Source organism: Mus caroli, unplaced genomic scaffold, assembly GCF_978045245.1.
Source record: "Mus caroli unplaced genomic scaffold, Mus_caroli_1 scaffold_8, whole genome shotgun sequence".
Lineage (NCBI taxonomy): Eukaryota > Metazoa > Chordata > Mammalia > Rodentia > Muridae > Mus > Mus caroli.
In genome coordinates, this window is record NW_028227263.1 from 2,443,493 (window position 1) to 2,462,096 (window position 18,604).

Below are 18,604 nucleotides of genomic sequence, written 5' to 3' on the forward strand. Positions count from 1 at the left end.
GAGACAGGGTTTCTCTGTGTAGCCCTGGCTGTCCTGGCACTCACTTTGTAGACCAGGCTGGCCTCGAACTCAGAAATCCGCCTGCCTCTGCCTCCCGAGTGCTGGGATTAAAGGCGTGCGCCACCACACCCGGCTGACACATGTCTGTCTTAGCTGCTCATCAGATGACATGTTCTTCAGCCCAGAGGTCCTCCTTATTTCTCCTGGACCTTGGGGAATGCTGTGGCACCGGGCCTAGCTCTCACCTGCTGTGAAGGGCTTGGAGACATCTCTGGGACTCAATTTTCTTGTGGCCACAAGTTTTGGGCTGTTGATCCTCCCCTCGAAACAGCTGTGGCGGGGTGAGACTTGAGGTCTACCAAGAAACTGGAACCCTCTTTCAATAGGAAGTCAGACCCAAGTGTGACCCTCTTTCTCCACGCAATCATCCAGTCCCGCTGACCACTGACCACTCCTCAGAGAGCAGTGTGTTGCCTTGGGACCCCAAAGACATACTCAGTGACAGTAGTGGGGCACCATTAGGTTGGGCTTCAGTCACCTCTGAAAGGAATAAGGGATTCACTTCCCAAAGATGACATCTACACAGAAGAGGAGCCCTGTCCGTGAGCTATTGCTCCCCTAGATGCCAGAGTTACAAAGGCTGACCCTGGTAGTTTCCCAAAGGAATACTCCAGAAAGGCATTCTGGGAAAGGGAGGTAGAGAAGGAGGGAGGGAAGACAGATGTTTTGAATGAATGAACGAATGAATGAATGGTCTCATTCACAGCCTCCCAGTGAGAGTCCAGCCATCTTCTGTCCTTTAGTTCTTTACTTCCAGGTAGGACTCAGAGTCTGCAGTTGGCCAGACTGAGTGAAGCAGGGCAAGAGATGATTTTAAAGGTCCATGAGAACACAGGCCAGCTCCAGTGTCAGGCGCCTTCATTCCAACTCCAAAGTAATCGCCTGGCAAACAAGCACTGTCTAAATATCACAGTGTATGGGTCAGACACACTGCAGCCTGGAAATGTCAGTGGTGGGGGCCTCCTCAGAGCTCCAGGATTAGCCCAGGCACCTGAGCCACGTGTGCTTGCCTTCAGCCTGGCCCTAGCCCTGCACTTGGGCTGCTCCGAGCATCCGGAGAGGCCTCAGGTGTGTACCCGTGGACAGATCATGGGGTTGGGCCTCCTGGGGGAAGGATGTTGCCTGTGGGGTCAGACTGAGCCATAAGTGACTGTAGCTTGTTCTCACTAGGAACCAAGAGTAGGGGCAGCCCCACAGAGAAAGCCTGGCTGTCCCAGGCCCTCACTGTGACATCACTCACCCTGTGTCCTCCCTTGTTCTCTTTCCTCACTTCTACAAAACCTGATGGCTTGCTCAAATGGTAGTTTGAGGCTGCTGGGTGGGAACCACTGCTACCATCTGGATAGGTGCTGGGAATGAGGCGGCCATAGCAGCAGCTGTCATGACATTTAGATACAAAGTGCCTATGAAATGTAGCCCTTCCCTAAGACACCAAGGCCAAGTGTAATTAGGACAGACTCACATACAACTTGTGGGGAGGAAGAACTGAGTTTTCTGGGTCCCATGACTCTACCTCCTCTGTCTATGCTGGGCAGTCATCATCAGTCAACAGGCCCAGCTGTGAAATCTTCAGGCTTAACTCAAGTGAATGCATGAAGATAGCAGTTGTTTAGCTTGGAGAATAGTGCTACACAAGAGGCGAGTTCACCTTGCTCCCTGAGACCGTATCTCACACTGGCCTGGAGCTTGCTGGAGCCACTGAAACTCTGCTAACACAGCCTTGGGCCATGCTGTGGGGAGCAGAAGCCACCTTGTAGATGAGAAGAGAGGAATACACAGCAGCACAAACTGCAAGAAAGAGATCACTCCCATTCAGAGTGGGAACCACTGCCCCTCCCTACCACATGATGGGAGGGTGACCACCACCCACAGGCTCCAATGCTTCCGTGGGGCTGGGGTAGGCAGGCAGCCGTCTTGCAATTAGACATGATTGCTGTCACATCGCCACTGTGGTCCTTGTGAGTGACTAATGGGAACTGAATGCCACTCTTATTGCTTTTACTGGCTAATTTGTCAAACTGTCAAATACGCTGGGAGGTGGTGTGGAGGGTTATGTGACTCACTGGTGCACGGGTTGGGGGAGGCAAGGGCTTTAGAGTCGGGTGGGAGGGAACCAGGAATACCTGGAAAGGCTAGAGATCTGACCCATGACATTTTATGAAAGTCTGAGGGGCATGGGAGCTGAGGTCACCCCACCTGTCACATATCCATGGCTGCTGAGTTGTTCAGGCCCTACTGTGTACACACATGCTTACACAAAGGCTTGGGGATGTAGAATACATGCCCTGCCCTTTCATGCACATATAGATACAATGGCATGTGCATAAGGCATATACATGTGTATTGCATGCAGACCAAATATGGTTAGATATAGATCATGGGTCCCTGGCCTGGACACTCATGTAGCCAGCCACCAGTGAATTTGGCATGATACATCTCTATCATCTCAGGGTTGGTGTGTGGGTTGCCAGGTGACATAGGTACAGCTGTGAGCCTCTGCTAATGTGAGGCTAGTGTTGGACTCTTCAGAGAAGGCCTGGTGAGTTCAATGGTGACTTCCTGTTTTCTAGGACTAGCAGATGGACACTTGGCTCTATAACCTGTCCTCTGTTCATCCCTCTACCTCCCTGTCTTAGTTGCTCTCTGGCTATTGGTCCTCCCTCACCCTGATCTAGGCCCCTGGGTCTTTGAGAATGCTACAGACATGTGACTAAAGCCATCTCCCACTGGAAGCTCAGAGAAGGGCCAGCCATCTCTCAGCAGAAGCAGGGCTCTTTGGAAGGACCAGAGCAACTGAGAGCTGCCATGGGTCACTCCCAGGAATCCACTGTGAAGATAGAGAAACTGAGGCCCAAGGTATGAGAGGCTGAGCTGAGCTGGGGCTCTCTCACCTGTAGACAGTGGATCTCCAGGAATAAGGCAGGCAGAGAAACAGTGTTGGTCTTCTTACTAGCCAAAGATGGAAGTCAGGAGGGTGGGCTGTCTGGAAGATACTCTGGCCCTTGAAGGCTTGGTGAAAGTGGGGAGGCAGGGTGGTGGGAGCAGACAGGAAGGGGCTCCTTGGGGAGAGACTTTAGGGCCCAGAGCCAGGGTTGAGACACAGGGGCTGATCAGCAGCTCTTGCCTCTGGTCTGACTTTCAGCTGCCCAATTATCCCTAAGTGTCTCCTATCGACCGCAGCTGGTGCTGTCTAGTACATATTCTGTGCCTACAGCCCCGAGGCTGCTGCTCCATCCGATGGCCTTGTTAGGGCTAATTGCTCTGGCATTTGGTTCTGATGAGGACAACAATGGCTGAATCCTGTGAGATGTCAGAGAGCTTCATTCTCTTTCCAGTCAGGTCAGTGAGTGGTATTGGGGACACCTCCTCAGACTTCCATCCACAGGGCCTTGCAGTCTCGAGACCACAAAGCCCAGGCTGAGCATCAGGTCCCTGCTTCACAACCCATCTCGGTCTCCTGGGTGGCAGGGAAATGCAACCTCATTCTCCCTTCTGTCTTGGGTTCACTCTGCATAGCGCTCAGACAGCCTGTCATGATATCCTGACTGACTTAAATCCCAGAGAGGGTTCTACTGCCTTTTTCCGGGCCTGTCAGTTAGTGATTCCAGGGACCTGCATCTTTGTGAGCAGGAACACTGGCCCCAGAGCCCATCTAGTGACAGGCTTCTTGAGACCCTGACATCATGTATTTCTGTAGAGAGTGATTTGGGTGGACTGGTCAAAGTGGGTGGGGTATGTGTTTGTGTATGTGTGTATCTATGTGTATAGCATGTGTATGAATGCATGAACAAAATATTATACATGTATGCTTATGTGATCCTGTTTATATGTGTGGACCTGTATGTGCCTGCCTCTCTGCACATGTGTATATCTGTGATCATGTGTGTTTGTGTGTGCATGTGACTGCTCCTGCGTATGCATCTGTATATGTGCCTGTCTCTCTGCATCTAAGTGTATTTGTATGTCTATGTGTCTCTGCATATTAGCACTGCGAGTCTGTATATTTGTGCGTGCATATGTTTGTGCATGCATAGGTATGTCTATATGTCTCTACCACAGTTGTTTGTACCATCTCTCTCTGAATGTATCTGCATATGGTCATATGTATACATGTATGTCTTTATACATGTGTGTATGCCTATGTATGTCCTCATAAAGATATGTATGTGCTCATGCGTCTCTGTGTGCGCGTGCTTCTGTCTGTCTATGATGGAAGACTATGATGCTGGTTGAAGGTGACCTTTGACCCTAGGTTGTGAGAGCATGTATTCTAAAATGCACACAGGTTTCCATAATGCCCAAAGCTATGGGGTAGATCTGCAGTGATTGGTATGGCTGGGGTCCTTGCTCCAGGACCAAGGATCAGGACACCCACACACACACACACACTAGTCCTCTACCTCTTTAGTTCCCTGATGTCCTGGGCAGGGAGACCCCACATCAGTAGGGTGCATACAGGATAAGGCAGCAGCCTCCACACCAGCCGTACTGATGCCAGTGAGTGGGTGTGCTGTCATTATGGGCAATTAAACACCGTGCTGAAAGAGGCTGTGGAAAGAGAAAGGCCCCTTCTGCTGCCTGCTCCGCAGGCCTAATCACTGTGGTGACAGAGGAGGATAATTATCAGGATGACTGTGAATGGCACAGGCATTACAGGGGTGCAAAGGACTCGAGAAGGGGGGGCATACTGTGCCCCCAGCACCCATCTGAACCCAGAGCAGGCAGGGCCTACTGCACTGGTCTTGTGCTTCAGCTCGGTCTCCTTTCTTTACTGCTAGGGGCTGCTTCCCAGCTACTCCTCTTGGCTCTGTGGCTTGCCTTCCAGCCTGTGTGCTGTCCGGAGAGCCTTTAAAGCCTCACTTCCACCAACTAGAAGTCTCTCTCCAGCCCTGCCCTCAAGTGCATCTCTTCAAAGTAAGGTTTAGCAGCTGCAGCTGGGGGCCCTGAACCCCACCCCTGCTGTCTTCCTTGAAGACAGAAGTGTTGGGAGCTGAGGATCTGGGGTAGAGACTGGCTGTATGATCCAGAGAAGTAGTGTGCTTCTGGGCCTCAGATCTCCCTTCTGTAGAATGGGCTTGTCTGAAATGGAGAGGCTGGTGCTCCTCTGCAGGACCTAGTGGGAGTCACCATGAGTGGTTAAAAGATCCAGCTTGTCTTTTAGTGGGCTTTGAGAGGAGGTAACAGGGCTGAGTTCTGGAAGCCTGACCAAGGGCAGACTTAAGGGGCCTCTTGGAGTCGTTCCCATCAAATAGGGGACGGGACACAGCTAAAGTGCCCAGGGCTTCTCTGTGCCCACAGATGCTTTAGATCTTGGCACAGTGTGGTCTTCCAGCTGTCTCTGTGTGTATGTATGTATCTCACAGACAGTGTACAGTGGCCTGGGTGTGCTATCAGGCTGGATATGGACAGAGGCAAGAGTTTGTGACAGCAGTTATCTCCCAAGAGAGTCCAAAGACATCATGTTTTCAAGTTTAGGCCAGGTGCTACTTGAGAAAGCTCAGACACAGACAAAGGTCTGGAGAGCACATGTCCTCCACCCCCACCTAGCTTCTGTTGCAAGCACCTCCTGCGGAGACAAGAGAACGAATTAAAAAGCAATATTTGTGTCAGTGTAAGACATTTGCCGAAAGGTTAAATCCACATTCGTGGTGCTGCAGAGCAGCCCCCTATGCAGGATTTGTTAGATACAGCTCCCTCCTACCCTGTGCCAGCTGAGCAAACGCCAGGCTGGGTGGGGTGGAACCCAGCTTGGGTTTGCCTCACCCTGGAATCCCCAGCACCCTCCAAAGGAGGACCCTGGGGTGGGCATGCAGACCTGGGGACTGGGCATAGATAACCTTTGGGTTTGGGCAACAGCCCCCACTCCTCAGGATTGAAGGTTAAGGTGCAGCCAGCTCTGCCTTCATGGTGGAAATGTCTCCACGTGACCCCTTCCTGGGACGCCAGGCAGGCCAGGGATGTGCTGGGCATGTTGAGACAGGAGTGGGCTAAGCCAGCAGAGTTGCTGACCCAGGAAGAGTTCAGAGAGGGGCATGGAACATGGGGAGGGGTCCATAGTGAGAGAGAGCAGGCAGTGCAGAGTAAATAGTCCCTGAGCTGGGGTTTATGGGATTTGCAGGATCTTGCTCAGAGAAGGCAGATGAGAGATGCTGCGCCAAGCTGGGTATCACAGAGCCTCAGACTCCTGGAACAGGAACTGTGGGGGTCAGGTCAGCAAGGGGAGGTTAGGGAGTGTTCCCTTTGTACTGACTTAGCATTTATCCTGCTTTTAGGGGGGAGGGGGGCCAGTGGGGGATGCACAGTAAGGCAGTGATGTGACAGGCAGCCTGCGGCGAGTTCCTGGTTCCTGGTGTGAAAGAGCTGGGAAGGAAGAGGGCTGGGTCTGGTAAGTACAGCAGGCAGTTGGTTCCTGAGAGTCCAAGCCCTGTCTAGGGGGTGGAGTGAGACTTCAGAGGGGGAGCTAAACGGGGTGGGGGCTGGGGAGTCCAGGCTTCTGGCTCCTGCTAATACTCAGTGTGCTGGGTCCTCAGAACCTCAGGGTAGCCATTTGCAGGGTGAGAGCTCTGTCCTTTGGCACTTCTGCAGACTCCAGTATCCAGAGGAATAAAGATGGTACTCTTCCTCAGTTCCCTTAGTGAGAGGACACCTTTCTCTGAAGGGCTTGGGCAGTTGTCCTGAACCATTACCTGAAGGAAAGACTTGACTCCAGGGACATAGAATGGGCTCAGCATAACTCCCCTGCAGTAGAGAAAGGTCCCCTCTCTGGTCTCCTTAGAGATCCTGTTTCCTTGGCTGAGGAAGCTAGGGTGGATCTTTGTGTAAGTGGGTGTGGATGCTCACTGGAAATCAAAAGGCCCCTTAGTGTTAGACCTTGGGGTGCCATGGAGAGTTGATCACTGAGTGCATCCTTACATGGGGGCCAGCTGAGAATGGGGCTGCCTCTAGCTCGAGACCATGATGCAGGGAGTGAGTGGGGGAGCTCAGGATACTCTTAACTAAAGCAGAGGTCTGTTCCCCCAGGGAGGTGAGGTCAGAAGACCCTAGGGAGGTGCCAAAGGCTAGGGTTGGCACCATCTTGCCGGCTGTGTCTTCAAGGAGATGTTAATCAGAGGAATAGAACCTGCAAAAGTGGGCCAGTCTTAGATACACTATAGAGGAATAACCTTCTGAAACATTCTGTGTCTCATAGGACCTGCCTGAGGACCCAGCCCCAGTACCAGCACATACACTGGGGCAGTGAGTAGATAGTACACGTTGTTACATGGGCTGGGGGAACATGGCCTGTGCCCTGGAGAGGACTTGAAGACATCCAAAAAGCCAGTGAGAGGGCTCCTAGATTTATTTGTCTCCAAGGGCTATAGTCTTCCTAACATGAACCCTTGGGTAATCCAGCATGGGCGCTCCCGTGGCTTGGTTAGAGAGCTCTAGATGTCTCCTGTCCCAGAACACCAGCCAGCCCCTGTCTTCATGTCGTGTCTAGGGCTGAGGGTGATTCAGAGGCAGGTGCCTGCGACAGTGGATGCAATTAGATCTAATGGGACGGAGGCCTCTCTTGCCCGTCGCCCTCGCTCTGTGCCCACCCCCGCCTCCCTCAGGCACAGCAGGCGTGGAGAGGATGCGCAGGAGGTAGGAGGTGGGGGACCCAGAGGGGCTTTGACGTCAGCCTGGCCTTTAAGAGGCCGCCTGCCTGGCAAGGGCTGTGGAGACAGAACTCGGGACCACCAGCTTGCACTATGCCCACCCCCAGCGCCTCCTCGCCACAGCCCAAGGGCTTCAGAAGAGCCGTCTCAGAGCAGGATACCAAGCAGGCTGAGGCTGTCACGGTGAGGATGACATGCTGTCACCCAGGGGTATCTGGAGCAACTTCTGCACCTATAGATGGGTGGATACCCCAGGCTGGGAGTCTATCCAGTGTCTGGTACCTAGGGTTGGAGTGGGTCTTAGTTCTATCCTGTCTCAGGGTTAGTTTGGGTCCTAGCTCTGGTCCTGTGCTTGGGTAAATGCTTCTGTTGTGTCCTGCTGGACTCCAAGAGGGACAGCCAGTACCTGTTTCACTGTGCCAGGCTTCTGTGGGTTCTATTGTGTGAAGTAAGGGAAAATCCCCCCTGGGTGGTCTTGGGAGAGAGCCCCATGATCCAAGTCCCCCCAGTAGCCCTCCCTACTTATCTGCTCCCTTGGGTTCTCTAGCCTTGCCTGTCATAGAGTGTGGTGTTCCAGTAATGCACACTTCTGAGCACACCTGGTCAGCAAATGGCTGGTCTGCCTGTTGCTGTCCTGTGCAAACGGAGCCCATGTTCTACGGTACCTCTTCAGCCCCCAAACTCTGGGACAACCTCTGTGTCTCCTCCTTTTTCCCTTCTCACCTTCTACCAGTCTGCTTCTGTGTTCCCTATGAGCAGGGCTTAGGAAGCCACAGGGACCAAGGGGAGGTGCTACCAAGACATCAAACAGTCCCTTTTGCCGGGGGTGGGGGGAGAATCAGCTCATAAGAAGAGCTTTCAGATTATCTTTGGGACCCCATCTAACTATTGCCCTGGGTTGACAGAGACCTTAATGAGACCAGTGTGACCTTTAGAAATTTAATTTGTAGGTACTTCTCAGGGGACAACTGTGGGGTCAAAAATGCCCCTTCATACTTCTTAGCTGCATGACTCTCTTCTCAGCTCCCTGGGAACCACCCTGTCTCATGTTCTTCCCAGCGAGCCGGGGGCTCTGGCTGTATTCACAGTGTCCTGCTGGAGGTCCGGAGGGGGCTCCAGAGGGCATGCTTCTCCCCATGACTAGGACATCCCTAAAACCCAGGACGACCCAGAACCTTTTGGGGAGTTGAACTCCCAGATTAGAGTTCAGGCTTCTCCTCTCTGAAGTCTAGGTAGTTCTGAGTGTTGGGGGATTAGGAATACTGGTTCACAGCTGTGGCAGACACAGAGCCAGTGGAGTCCATACAGAGGTACTCAGACAAGAGAGGATAAGGTAACCAGGAGGAGGGGGAGACATTTTGAGGGGGCTATTTCCAGGTAGGAGGACAGCCTAGACAGGACACCTGGCTAAGAACCACTTTCTTTTCCCCAATGATGATGTGTCCACAGGGCTCAGCCTCTCAGAGAGTCGGGAGGGAAAGGATGCTTGTTTAAGCTGTGTACAGTACTTTCTACCTGAATGGACCACCCAAGCTATTCACTCCCCAGGATGTCTGAGGCTTTGCGCTCCTACAGTCTCTGGGCGCTGCTCACGTACATCAGAAAACAACCTGAGTCACAGTCCTCTATCACTAATTCAGTTAGGTCTAAGCCTGGGAGGTAGGTGACAGGGCACCTCTATCTTGGGAAGATGGCAGCTAGGAGCCCCTGATTTCCAGTTCTGCCATGGCTCTCCAGCCCTAGCTGCCCACCATGCCCTGTCAGAACACTGATTAGCATGTTCTGTCCTCCACTCCTGCATGGCACCCAGTGGTTTGACCAGAGCCCTGGAGGCGGGATCAGCAGAGGCAGCAGTATGGAGATACAGGCATGTCTCTGACTCTCAGTCCCCAAGGTTCATTGGACGGCGGCAGAGTCTCATCGAGGATGCCCGCAAGGAGCGGGAGGCGGCAGCAGCTGCAGCAGCGGCTGCGGTAGCCTCCACGGAACCTGGGAACCCGTTGGAGGCTGTGGTATTCGAGGAGAGGGATGGAAATGCTGTTCTCAACCTGCTCTTCTCCTTGAGGGGTACAAAACCCTCCTCACTGTCTCGAGCTGTGAAAGTGTTTGAGGTGGGTTGGCTTGGCTTGCTGGGGTAGCACGCATAAGATATGTAAGAATGGCTGTGTCCTCCCCCCACCCCCAGGGCTGAAATATAGCTGCTCAGGCCAACAGAGGCTGGGTCTCAGGGACTATCTTTCAGCTCCTCCAGTTAACCTCAGCTCCCTGACTCCCACTACTATATATACACAGCCTCTTACCTACCTGCCCAGGGGTCAATGAAGCAGCTGATTACATTGTTGCTTTGGCTAATGACCTGCCCCCCCTTCCCCTGCTCCAGAAAAACTCTCAAATGACATTAAAGCCAGAACCCTGTGAGCTCCCAGAATTGACAGCCTGGCCTAAGTGTTTTGTTGCTGGGCAACAGAAGGTGAAGATGAAGTTGACCCCTGTCCACCAGTCCTGAGTTTCCTATTTACCCTGTCATGGCCTGAGACTTGTGTCCTTGATATGGTGGAGTGTGATCCAGGCCTTTGGGCGTGGCCAGTAAGTCAAATGAGACCATTAGGGGATAGCCCCTTCTGTCAGCAGGGGAATCAGGCTATCTGCTATGCTTTCTAGACATACAGAACTGTCCAGAAAGGGGACCAAAGGCACAGCTGTGATGATTCCTGGCTGGATACACAAGACAAAATCCAATCTATTGGTGACACCTTCCAAAATTCATAGGCAAGGGTAAAAACAAAATGAACAAAAACCAAACGAACAAACAAACAACTGACTGTGCCTACCAGGGTCCTCTGTCTCCCTTATTCCCACTATTATGTCTCTCCATCTCTCCCTACCTGTCATCATCTCTCTTCATCTTCTCCATCATCTCTCCATTGCTCCTTCCCCATCTGTCTCTCTCCTTCTCTCTCTTCCTGCTTTTGCTCCCGAAGACATTTGAAGCCAAAATCCACCACTTAGAGACCCGGCCTGCCCAGAGGCCACTGGCGGGAAGCCCCCACCTGGAGTACTTTGTGCGCTTTGAGGTGCCCAGTGGCGATCTGGCTGCCCTCCTCAGTTCTGTGCGTCGGGTGTCTGACGATGTGCGCAGTGCCAGAGAGGACAAGGGTGAGGATGGATTTCTGTCCCTGAGTGCAATCAAATAATCTTCTGGCCTGGGGGTGGGAGGCAGAGTATCCTGCCAGGGGGGACTCTGAAGTGTCCACAGAGTTGGACCACCATGCTGGCTCTACCTTCTACTTTTTTTCATGAATCCTAGTAAACTCTGCCCTCTAGGAGGTCCCTAGGGGAGGCTGGACCCAGCATGGCCAAACCTTATTATGGACCCATGCTTACCTGGGCCCTTTGCCTCTCTTGCTTGCGAAGTTCCCTGGTTCCCAAGGAAAGTGTCAGAGTTGGATAAGTGTCACCACCTGGTCACCAAGTTTGACCCTGACCTGGACCTGGACCATCCGGTGAGCTTGTGTCCCAGAGCTGAGTCCTGTGGGGTGGGCACAGGTAGGGACTGACCCTGGTCTTTGGAGCAGGGAATGGCCAACTTCCTCCTGATGTGTGTTCCTTGGTCATCAGGGCTTCTCTGACCAGGTGTATCGCCAGCGCCGGAAGCTGATTGCAGAGATTGCCTTCCAATACAAGCAGTAAGGAGCCTGCCTGTGGGGCAGAGTCCCCAGACTATAGAGAGAGGAGGGAGGAGGTGACTGGTTAGCTGTCACACAGCTTTACATGTTAGCTTATCTGTCTCTGCTCTATGCTTGGCATTATTCTTAGTCACAGCTAAGGAGACTGGGGCAGAGAGGCTAAGCAGCTGGTTTGGGTCAGTGTACCCCAACCAGTCCACTCCATACTCCAAAGGCCTCTGAACAGCTGATACAGCTTCAAATGAAGCCCCTCACCCCATCTTTCCTACTCTCTGAGATGCCGGGAGGGGGGCGGCGCCCTATTGACCACTGATCCCCTCCACAGGGGTGAACCAATTCCCCACGTGGAATACACAAAGGAGGAAATTGCTACCTGGTAAGACCCTACTGATGGTTGGATTGGAGCAGGGGAGGGCTGGGCGTGAAAAGAACCAGGGAGACGGTTCCCAGAATCCCTGTCTGTGAGGGCCATCTCTGGAAACTTTGGTACAATAGAAGAAGAGACTAAAGCCAGTTAGAAGAGGGGCTTCCAGTGGTCCAAAATAATCAGGTCATTCAGAGATGTCGCTATCAGCCCATTCCCAGCCTCTGGGTTCCCTCAAACCACAGGAATGCCCTATGTATTGATGGGGGCCCACAGTTCAGGAGGATGGTGGAAGCAGGCAAAGCATCCATGGGGTGGTCATGGGGAGAAGAACCCCAGCAGCTAGTAATCCCCTAAGCCCCTATGGCCTACAGGAAGGAGGTATACACCACGCTGAAGGGCCTCTATGCTACCCACGCCTGCCGGGAGCACCTGGAGGCTTTCCAGCTTCTGGAACGGTATTGTGGCTACCGAGAGGACAGCATTCCACAGCTGGAGGATGTGTCCCGCTTCTTGAAGGGTGAGATGCAGAGGAAGTAGGTAAGGGAGGGGCATCCCCTCTGCTATTTCTGATGCGAGGTACCTTACAGAGAGGACTGGCTTCCAGCTGCGACCTGTGGCCGGTCTACTGTCTGCCCGTGATTTTCTGGCCAGTCTGGCCTTCCGTGTGTTTCAATGCACACAGTACATCCGTCATGCCTCCTCACCTATGCATTCACCTGAGCCGTGAGTATGCTGCCTAGGGCAGAGGACCCTGAACTTGTTGCCCAGTAATATCCGTGTGCAATGATGGCAGAGGTGTGGAGGTGCTAAAGCTTCCTTGTCTCCGGGGAAGGACAGAGAGCCTTCCCATTCCATCTTCCTTTTCTCATGGCCTCACACAGAGACTGCTGCCACGAGCTGCTGGGACACGTACCCATGTTGGCTGACCGCACATTTGCCCAGTTCTCCCAGGTATGTTTAGGGCCTCAACGCAGAAACCAGGGGTTATTTGGTTGAGTCAGAGATTCAAAAGTTTTACTTGTTGGGGTACTCCTCCAGCTAGACAGTGTGTCTTCATGGATCCATGGGACTTACAGGTAGCCAAACACTGAAGCAGAGACTGTTTCCTTAACAGGGAGGGACTAGCTAGGAACACAAGTCCCAGGGGAAAGGGATTTTGTGGGGTTTGATGTCACCTGGTGGTACTTCTGGGAACTGCAGGCCCTGAGCTCTTGGCTGCCTTGGCATGTGGTGAAGTGTATGTTGCAGGGTCCCCTGGAGAGGTAGCATCCAGTGCCCTTACCTCAAGCACAATGTCAGAGCAGCGTCTTTTCCTACTTTAGCCTCTTTCTCTACCCACAGGACATTGGACTTGCATCTCTGGGGGCTTCAGATGAAGAAATTGAGAAACTCTCCACGGTTCGTTTTCAGAGCCCTGGGGGGAGTTCAGACGTTTTTTTCTGTCCCCAAGAACAGCCTTACCTGTTATGGATGCTGCACACAGAGGGGCTATGCTTGGAACCAGGCATTTTAGGTGATTCTTATGACTATCTGGCAGGTGTACTGGTTCACTGTGGAGTTTGGGCTGTGTAAACAGAACGGGGAGCTGAAGGCTTACGGTGCGGGGCTGCTGTCTTCCTATGGAGAGCTCCTGGTGAGATTACCCTGCTCCCAGCCCCCAGCAAAGGAGACCAGGGCTGGAGGATCAGGGTGTGGAGGACTCTGCTCTCATCAGAAGGGTCCTTGGCTCAGGTCTGAGATTCAGGATGTTCTAGAGAGTGTGTGCCTCCGGCCAGACCCCACTGTACAGTAGCCCAGAGCCCTGCGGGAGGGGGGAGCCCCACACCCACAGCACCCATTTGCCTTGAGCGCTTGGGTGTGATACCTGTGGCCTCTTTCTAGCACTCCCTGTCAGAGGAGCCCGAGGTCCGGGCCTTTGACCCAGACACAGCGGCCGTGCAGCCCTACCAAGATCAAACCTACCAGCCGGTGTACTTTGTGTCAGAGAGCTTCAGTGATGCCAAGGACAAGCTCAGGTGGGTGGAGCCATCAGGAGTCAGCCCCGCCCAGCCTCACCAGTGCAAGCCAGGCCTTGTCTTCACTTGAGAGCCCATTTAGTACACTCAGCAACACCCCCTTGTACAAGAGTTCATGCTTGAGATTACTCTGCTCCTGGCCCCGCAGCAAAGGAGACCAGGGCTGGGGGGTGAGGGTATGGAGTGCCCTGCTCCCATCAGAAAGTCCGAGGAGAGACCAGTAGCATAGGGTCAAGGCAAAGTCAAGGTCAGGTCCAGGCCAGCTGTCTGTGCCTCAGCAGAGCCTGAGTCTCTCATTCTCAGCAGCACGGGCTGGAGTGGGATAGGGACAGATAAGAGAGAAAAAGAGGCAGAGTGGCAGGTAAGAGCTGCCACGAGGGCAAAGATTATAGAGGGAGTAGGCAGGCCAAAGGCAGGAGACACAGTTATACAGGGGTCTGCAGAGGGGAGAGGAGACTGGTAGGTTGGTACTTATCACTTCTCCCAGCCTGCTGTGCTCATCTGGCATGTCCACTCCAGTTTAGGGACTCTCTAGGGCACACAGTCAAGGGGAGCTTCCCGAAGGAAGAAGCCCAGCTGAGAAACAGAGTGCTTTGCAGAGGCCTACCCGCAAGAATCGCTGGGGCTTTAGTCTCCTGAGTGTCTAGAATGGGCTTTAGGGGTCTGGGAAACTCAGAAAAGCCATTTCCCCATTGCCCCTGGAGGTTGCAGATCCTATCTGGAGCTACCTAACTCTAGCCTGCTTTCTCATGCCCATATCCAATCTCCTGTGATTGAAGGATTCATACTGGCTTCTCCCCCCCTCCCCCGCCCCACAGGAACTATGCCTCTCGTATCCAGCGCCCATTCTCCGTGAAGTTTGACCCGTACACCCTGGCCATTGATGTACTGGACAGTCCTCACACCATCCGGCGCTCCTTGGAGGGGGTCCAGGATGAGCTGCACACCCTGACCCAAGCACTGAGTGCCATTAGCTAAATGCATAGGGTACCACCCACAGGTGCCAGGGGCCTTTCCCAAAGTTCCCAGCCCCTTCTCCAACCTTTCCTGGCCCAGAGGCTTTCCCATGTGTGTGGCTGGACCCTTTGATGGGCTGCTCTTGCCCCCCCCTCACCAACTGCTTCTCAACCACATCTTACTACTGCATGCGTTTCAGGATGGTCCTGCATTCCTCCTGCCCTTCATGCTGTATTCTACCCTGATTATTATCTCAATAAAGGAAGGAAAGGTCTCCAGGAGTGCTCCTGGCCTCTGTGTCACCACAAAGATAGTTCCTAGCACTTGTATATGCCCTGGCTTCATTTGGAGGCTTCTCTCCCACTTCTTTTGTCCAATTCAGCCTCCTGGACAACTCCAGACCAGACAGAAGGTACTGGTCTTATCTCCCTGCCAATTCTGAGCTCTCATACAGTGCTGGAGGGTTGAACAAGGTCCCAGATGAGCTGTCCCAGAAGCATGGACTAACAACACAAAGGTGGAGACCAGGGCAAGGAGTGACAATCACAGAGTATAGCCTCTGACAAGGCCTATAGACCAGACCCTCTCTCTGTGCCCAGGAGTCTTAGGCACCTAGCAAGTAGGCAGAGGGATGAAGAAGGCTGGCAAAACACAAGAGCTGTAGCCCACCCACATTACACCTAATGAGTCCCAGGTGAAAGCTTATGTCCTAGTAAACCCCGTGAAATGTCTTGGGAATCATTGAAGATCTTTGACTTAAGTGAGACCCCGAGGAAGGCCATGGGCCCCAGAGAGACCTTGGGAAAGCCTTAGACTCCAAAGAGACCCTTGGAAGGTCTTAGGTCCCATTAAGAAGCTGGGGAAGGTCTTGGGTCATAATGAAACCCAGAGAAGACCTTAATTTGTTACAGTAGGGAGGGCTTTTGTGCCATTGAAACTCTGTCAAGGTTTTAGTTTCCAGTGAGGTCCAGGGTCAGGCCATAATCCACAGTGAGATCCTATGGAAGGCCTTTTGCCTTCTCAAAGATATGGGGGAAGATTGTAGGCCAGAGTAGGATCTTGGGAAATCCTTGAGACACTCGAAAGGCCTTAGTCCCCAGTGAGGTCCTTGGAACACCTTAGGCCCCAGTGAGATCCTGAGAAAAGTTATTGGCTTATACCAGGCTCCTAGGACGACTTAAGAATCCAGTGAGACCTTAAGTAAGGGTTCAATAAAGAATCTAGTGAGACCTTTAGTACGGGTTCAGTGAGAACCTAGAGAGATATGGTAGAAGACCTTTGACCTTAGTAAGACCATGGAAGAAAGCTTTAGGACTCAGGGAAACTCTAGAAAGCCCTTACCCACAGTGAGACCCTGAGAAAAGACTTAGGCTCCCGTGACATCTAGAGAATGACCTAGGTCCCACTGAGACTCTGAGAAATGTCTTTGTCTCACTAAGAATGAAGGATGGTCTGAGGCCCTTATTAACCCAGAGAAGACTTTAGGCTCCAATGAGACATTGAAGGTTTCATGTTCTGGTAAAATTCTAGGAAGGCTTTAGGCTCCATTGAGAAAATCTGTAAAGCCTTGAGACTCAGTACACCACTGCTCAAAGGGCAGCTGATTTCAAACCTGTGGGCTGCAACCCTTTTTTTGGTCAAATGATCCTTTCATCGGGGTTACCTATGACCATTGGAAAACATAGATATTTACATTGTGATTAATAACAGTAGTAAAATTAGTTATGAAGTAGAAATGAAAATGATTTTATGGTTGCGGGTCACCACAAGATGAGGAACTGTATTAAAGGGTCACAGCGTTAGGAAGGTTGAGAACCATTGCCTTAGGAGAAGGCCTTAGCCCACAATAAGGTCTTGAAGAAGGCCTTAGGCCCCAGTGGAAATTTGGCCTTAGGCAGTCGTGGGATTGTCTGGGGAAGATGCTAGACCTCAATGGAACTCTAAAGATGTCTTTAGGTCACAGTGGGACCCTTGAGGCCCTTGGTTAGGCCTTAGGTCCTAGTTAGAACCTGAGGAAAGTATCAGGTTCCAGTGAGAACTTGAGAAAGATCTTTGGCCTCCCTGAATGCCTAAGAAAGACCTAAAGCCCTAGTATGACTCTGGAACAGGTACAAGTGAAACCAAATGGAAGGCCTTAGGCCATAGCAAGATGCTAAGAAAGATAGTAGACCTCTGTGAGACCCTGGGGAAACCTTAGGCTCCCAAAAGACTCTGGGGAAGGCCTTAGGCACCAGAGAGATCCTGCAAAGCCTCAGGTCATAGTGAAACTCAGCGAAGGCCATACACTTTGCTGATATCCAAGGAGGATCTTAGTTCCCTGTGAGACCCTGGAGGAGGATACAGGTTCTAATAAGACTCCAGGGAAGAAGCCCTTAGGACTCGGTGAGAGTGAGGATGGGAAGTCCACTTTCAGAGCCTTCCATGATTTTAGGCCACAGTGAGTCTGGGAAAGGTCTAAGGCTCTCGAAGATCTAGGAAGTGCCTCAGGCCACAAAGAGGAAGGCTATCGATCACAATGAAACTCCATGGAAGACTTGAGGCCCCAGTGATACCCTGGGAATGATCTTTGGCTTTGGTGAGTGTGTGGAGGTTTAAATGAGGAATGTTCTCCACAGATGAGGCATTTGAATACTTGGTACCTAGTTGGTTGTGCTATTTGGGAAGGTTTGGGAGTTTGGCCTTGTTAAAGAAAGTATGTTACTGAGACAGGCTCTGAGAGTAAAAAGCCTTTCCTACTTCCAGTTCATGCTCTCTACATTTGCTTATGTTTGAGGCTGTGAGCTCTCAGCTCCCTGCTCCACCTGCCATTCTTATCTTCTACCATGCTTTCCCAGTGTGATGGACTCATCTCTTTGGAGCCTGTCTTAGGGTTTGTATTCCTGCATAAAACATCATGACCAAGAAGCAAGTTGGGAAGGAAAGATAGGGTTTATTCAGCTTACACTTTCCACATTGCTGTTCATCACCAAAGAAGTCAGGACTGGAACTCAAGCAGGTCAGAAAGCAGGGGCTGATGCAGAGGCCATGGAGGGGTGTTCCTTACTGGCTTGCTTCCCCTGGCTTGCTCAGCTTACTTTCTTATAGAACCCAAGAGTACCAGCCCAGGGATGGCACCACCCACAATGGGCCCTCCCACCCTTGATCACTAATCAAGAAAATGCATTATAACTGGATCTCATGGAGACATTACCTCAAGGGAGGCTTCTTTCTCTGTGATAACTCCAGCTTGTGTCAAGTTGACACACAAAACCAGCTGGTACAGAGCCAAAGCCCAAATAAATTTTTCTATAAGTAGCCTTGGTCATAGGTGTTTTATTATACCACAGGAAAAGTAACCAATACAGCCTCACTTCCATTTGAGAACATATCTCCTGAAGAAGGCCACTGGACTCAGTAGGAATGGGGGCAAATCTTTAAGCCAGAGTGGAATCCAAATAAGGACAGAAGCCACAATGGGTTCTTGGGAAGGACATAAGCCACAGAGGAACACTATAGATGGTTTTAGGCCTAGTGAAACCCTGAAAAAATTTCACTCCTAAGGAAGACTACAGGAAGACCATAGACCTCCTTAGGACACTGGATAAGACCTTAAGACCAAGTAAAATTTTAAAGAAAGTCTTAAGACCTAGTGAGAACCCAGGGAAGATGGTAGGTCCCAGTGAGGGGAGAAAGCCTTAGGCCCCAGTAAGATCCTCGGGAAAGTCCTCAGGCCCCAGAGAGCATCTGGGAAGGCCTGAGGAACCAGTGAGAAACTCTGGAAACTATACACCCTAGGGAGAAGTTGGAAAGGCCTTAGACTACAGTGAGAACCTAGGAAAACTTTTAAGTGCCAGTGGGAACCTAATGAAGGCCTTAGGCCCCAATGAGAAGCTTAGGGAG

General features: G+C 51.9%; 1 protein-coding gene across 1 annotated transcript; it reads left to right on the forward strand.

Annotated features, from left to right (window-relative positions):
- The first annotated feature begins 7,762 nt into the window (after nt 1–7,762).
- Th (tyrosine hydroxylase) lies at nt 7,763–14,976 on the forward strand. The gene is made up of 13 exons (XM_021168274.3): nt 7,763–7,883; nt 9,587–9,811; nt 10,682–10,856; nt 11,115–11,203; nt 11,319–11,386; nt 11,712–11,762; nt 12,125–12,270; nt 12,341–12,476; nt 12,635–12,704; nt 13,095–13,151; nt 13,291–13,386; nt 13,635–13,768; nt 14,587–14,976. The coding sequence occupies exons 1-13, from the start codon at nt 7,794–7,796 to the stop codon at nt 14,744–14,746; spliced, it is 1,497 nt and encodes a 498-aa protein (XP_021023933.1). The 5' UTR covers nt 7,763–7,793; the 3' UTR covers nt 14,747–14,976.
- The last annotated feature ends 3,628 nt before the right edge of the window (nt 14,977–18,604 follow it).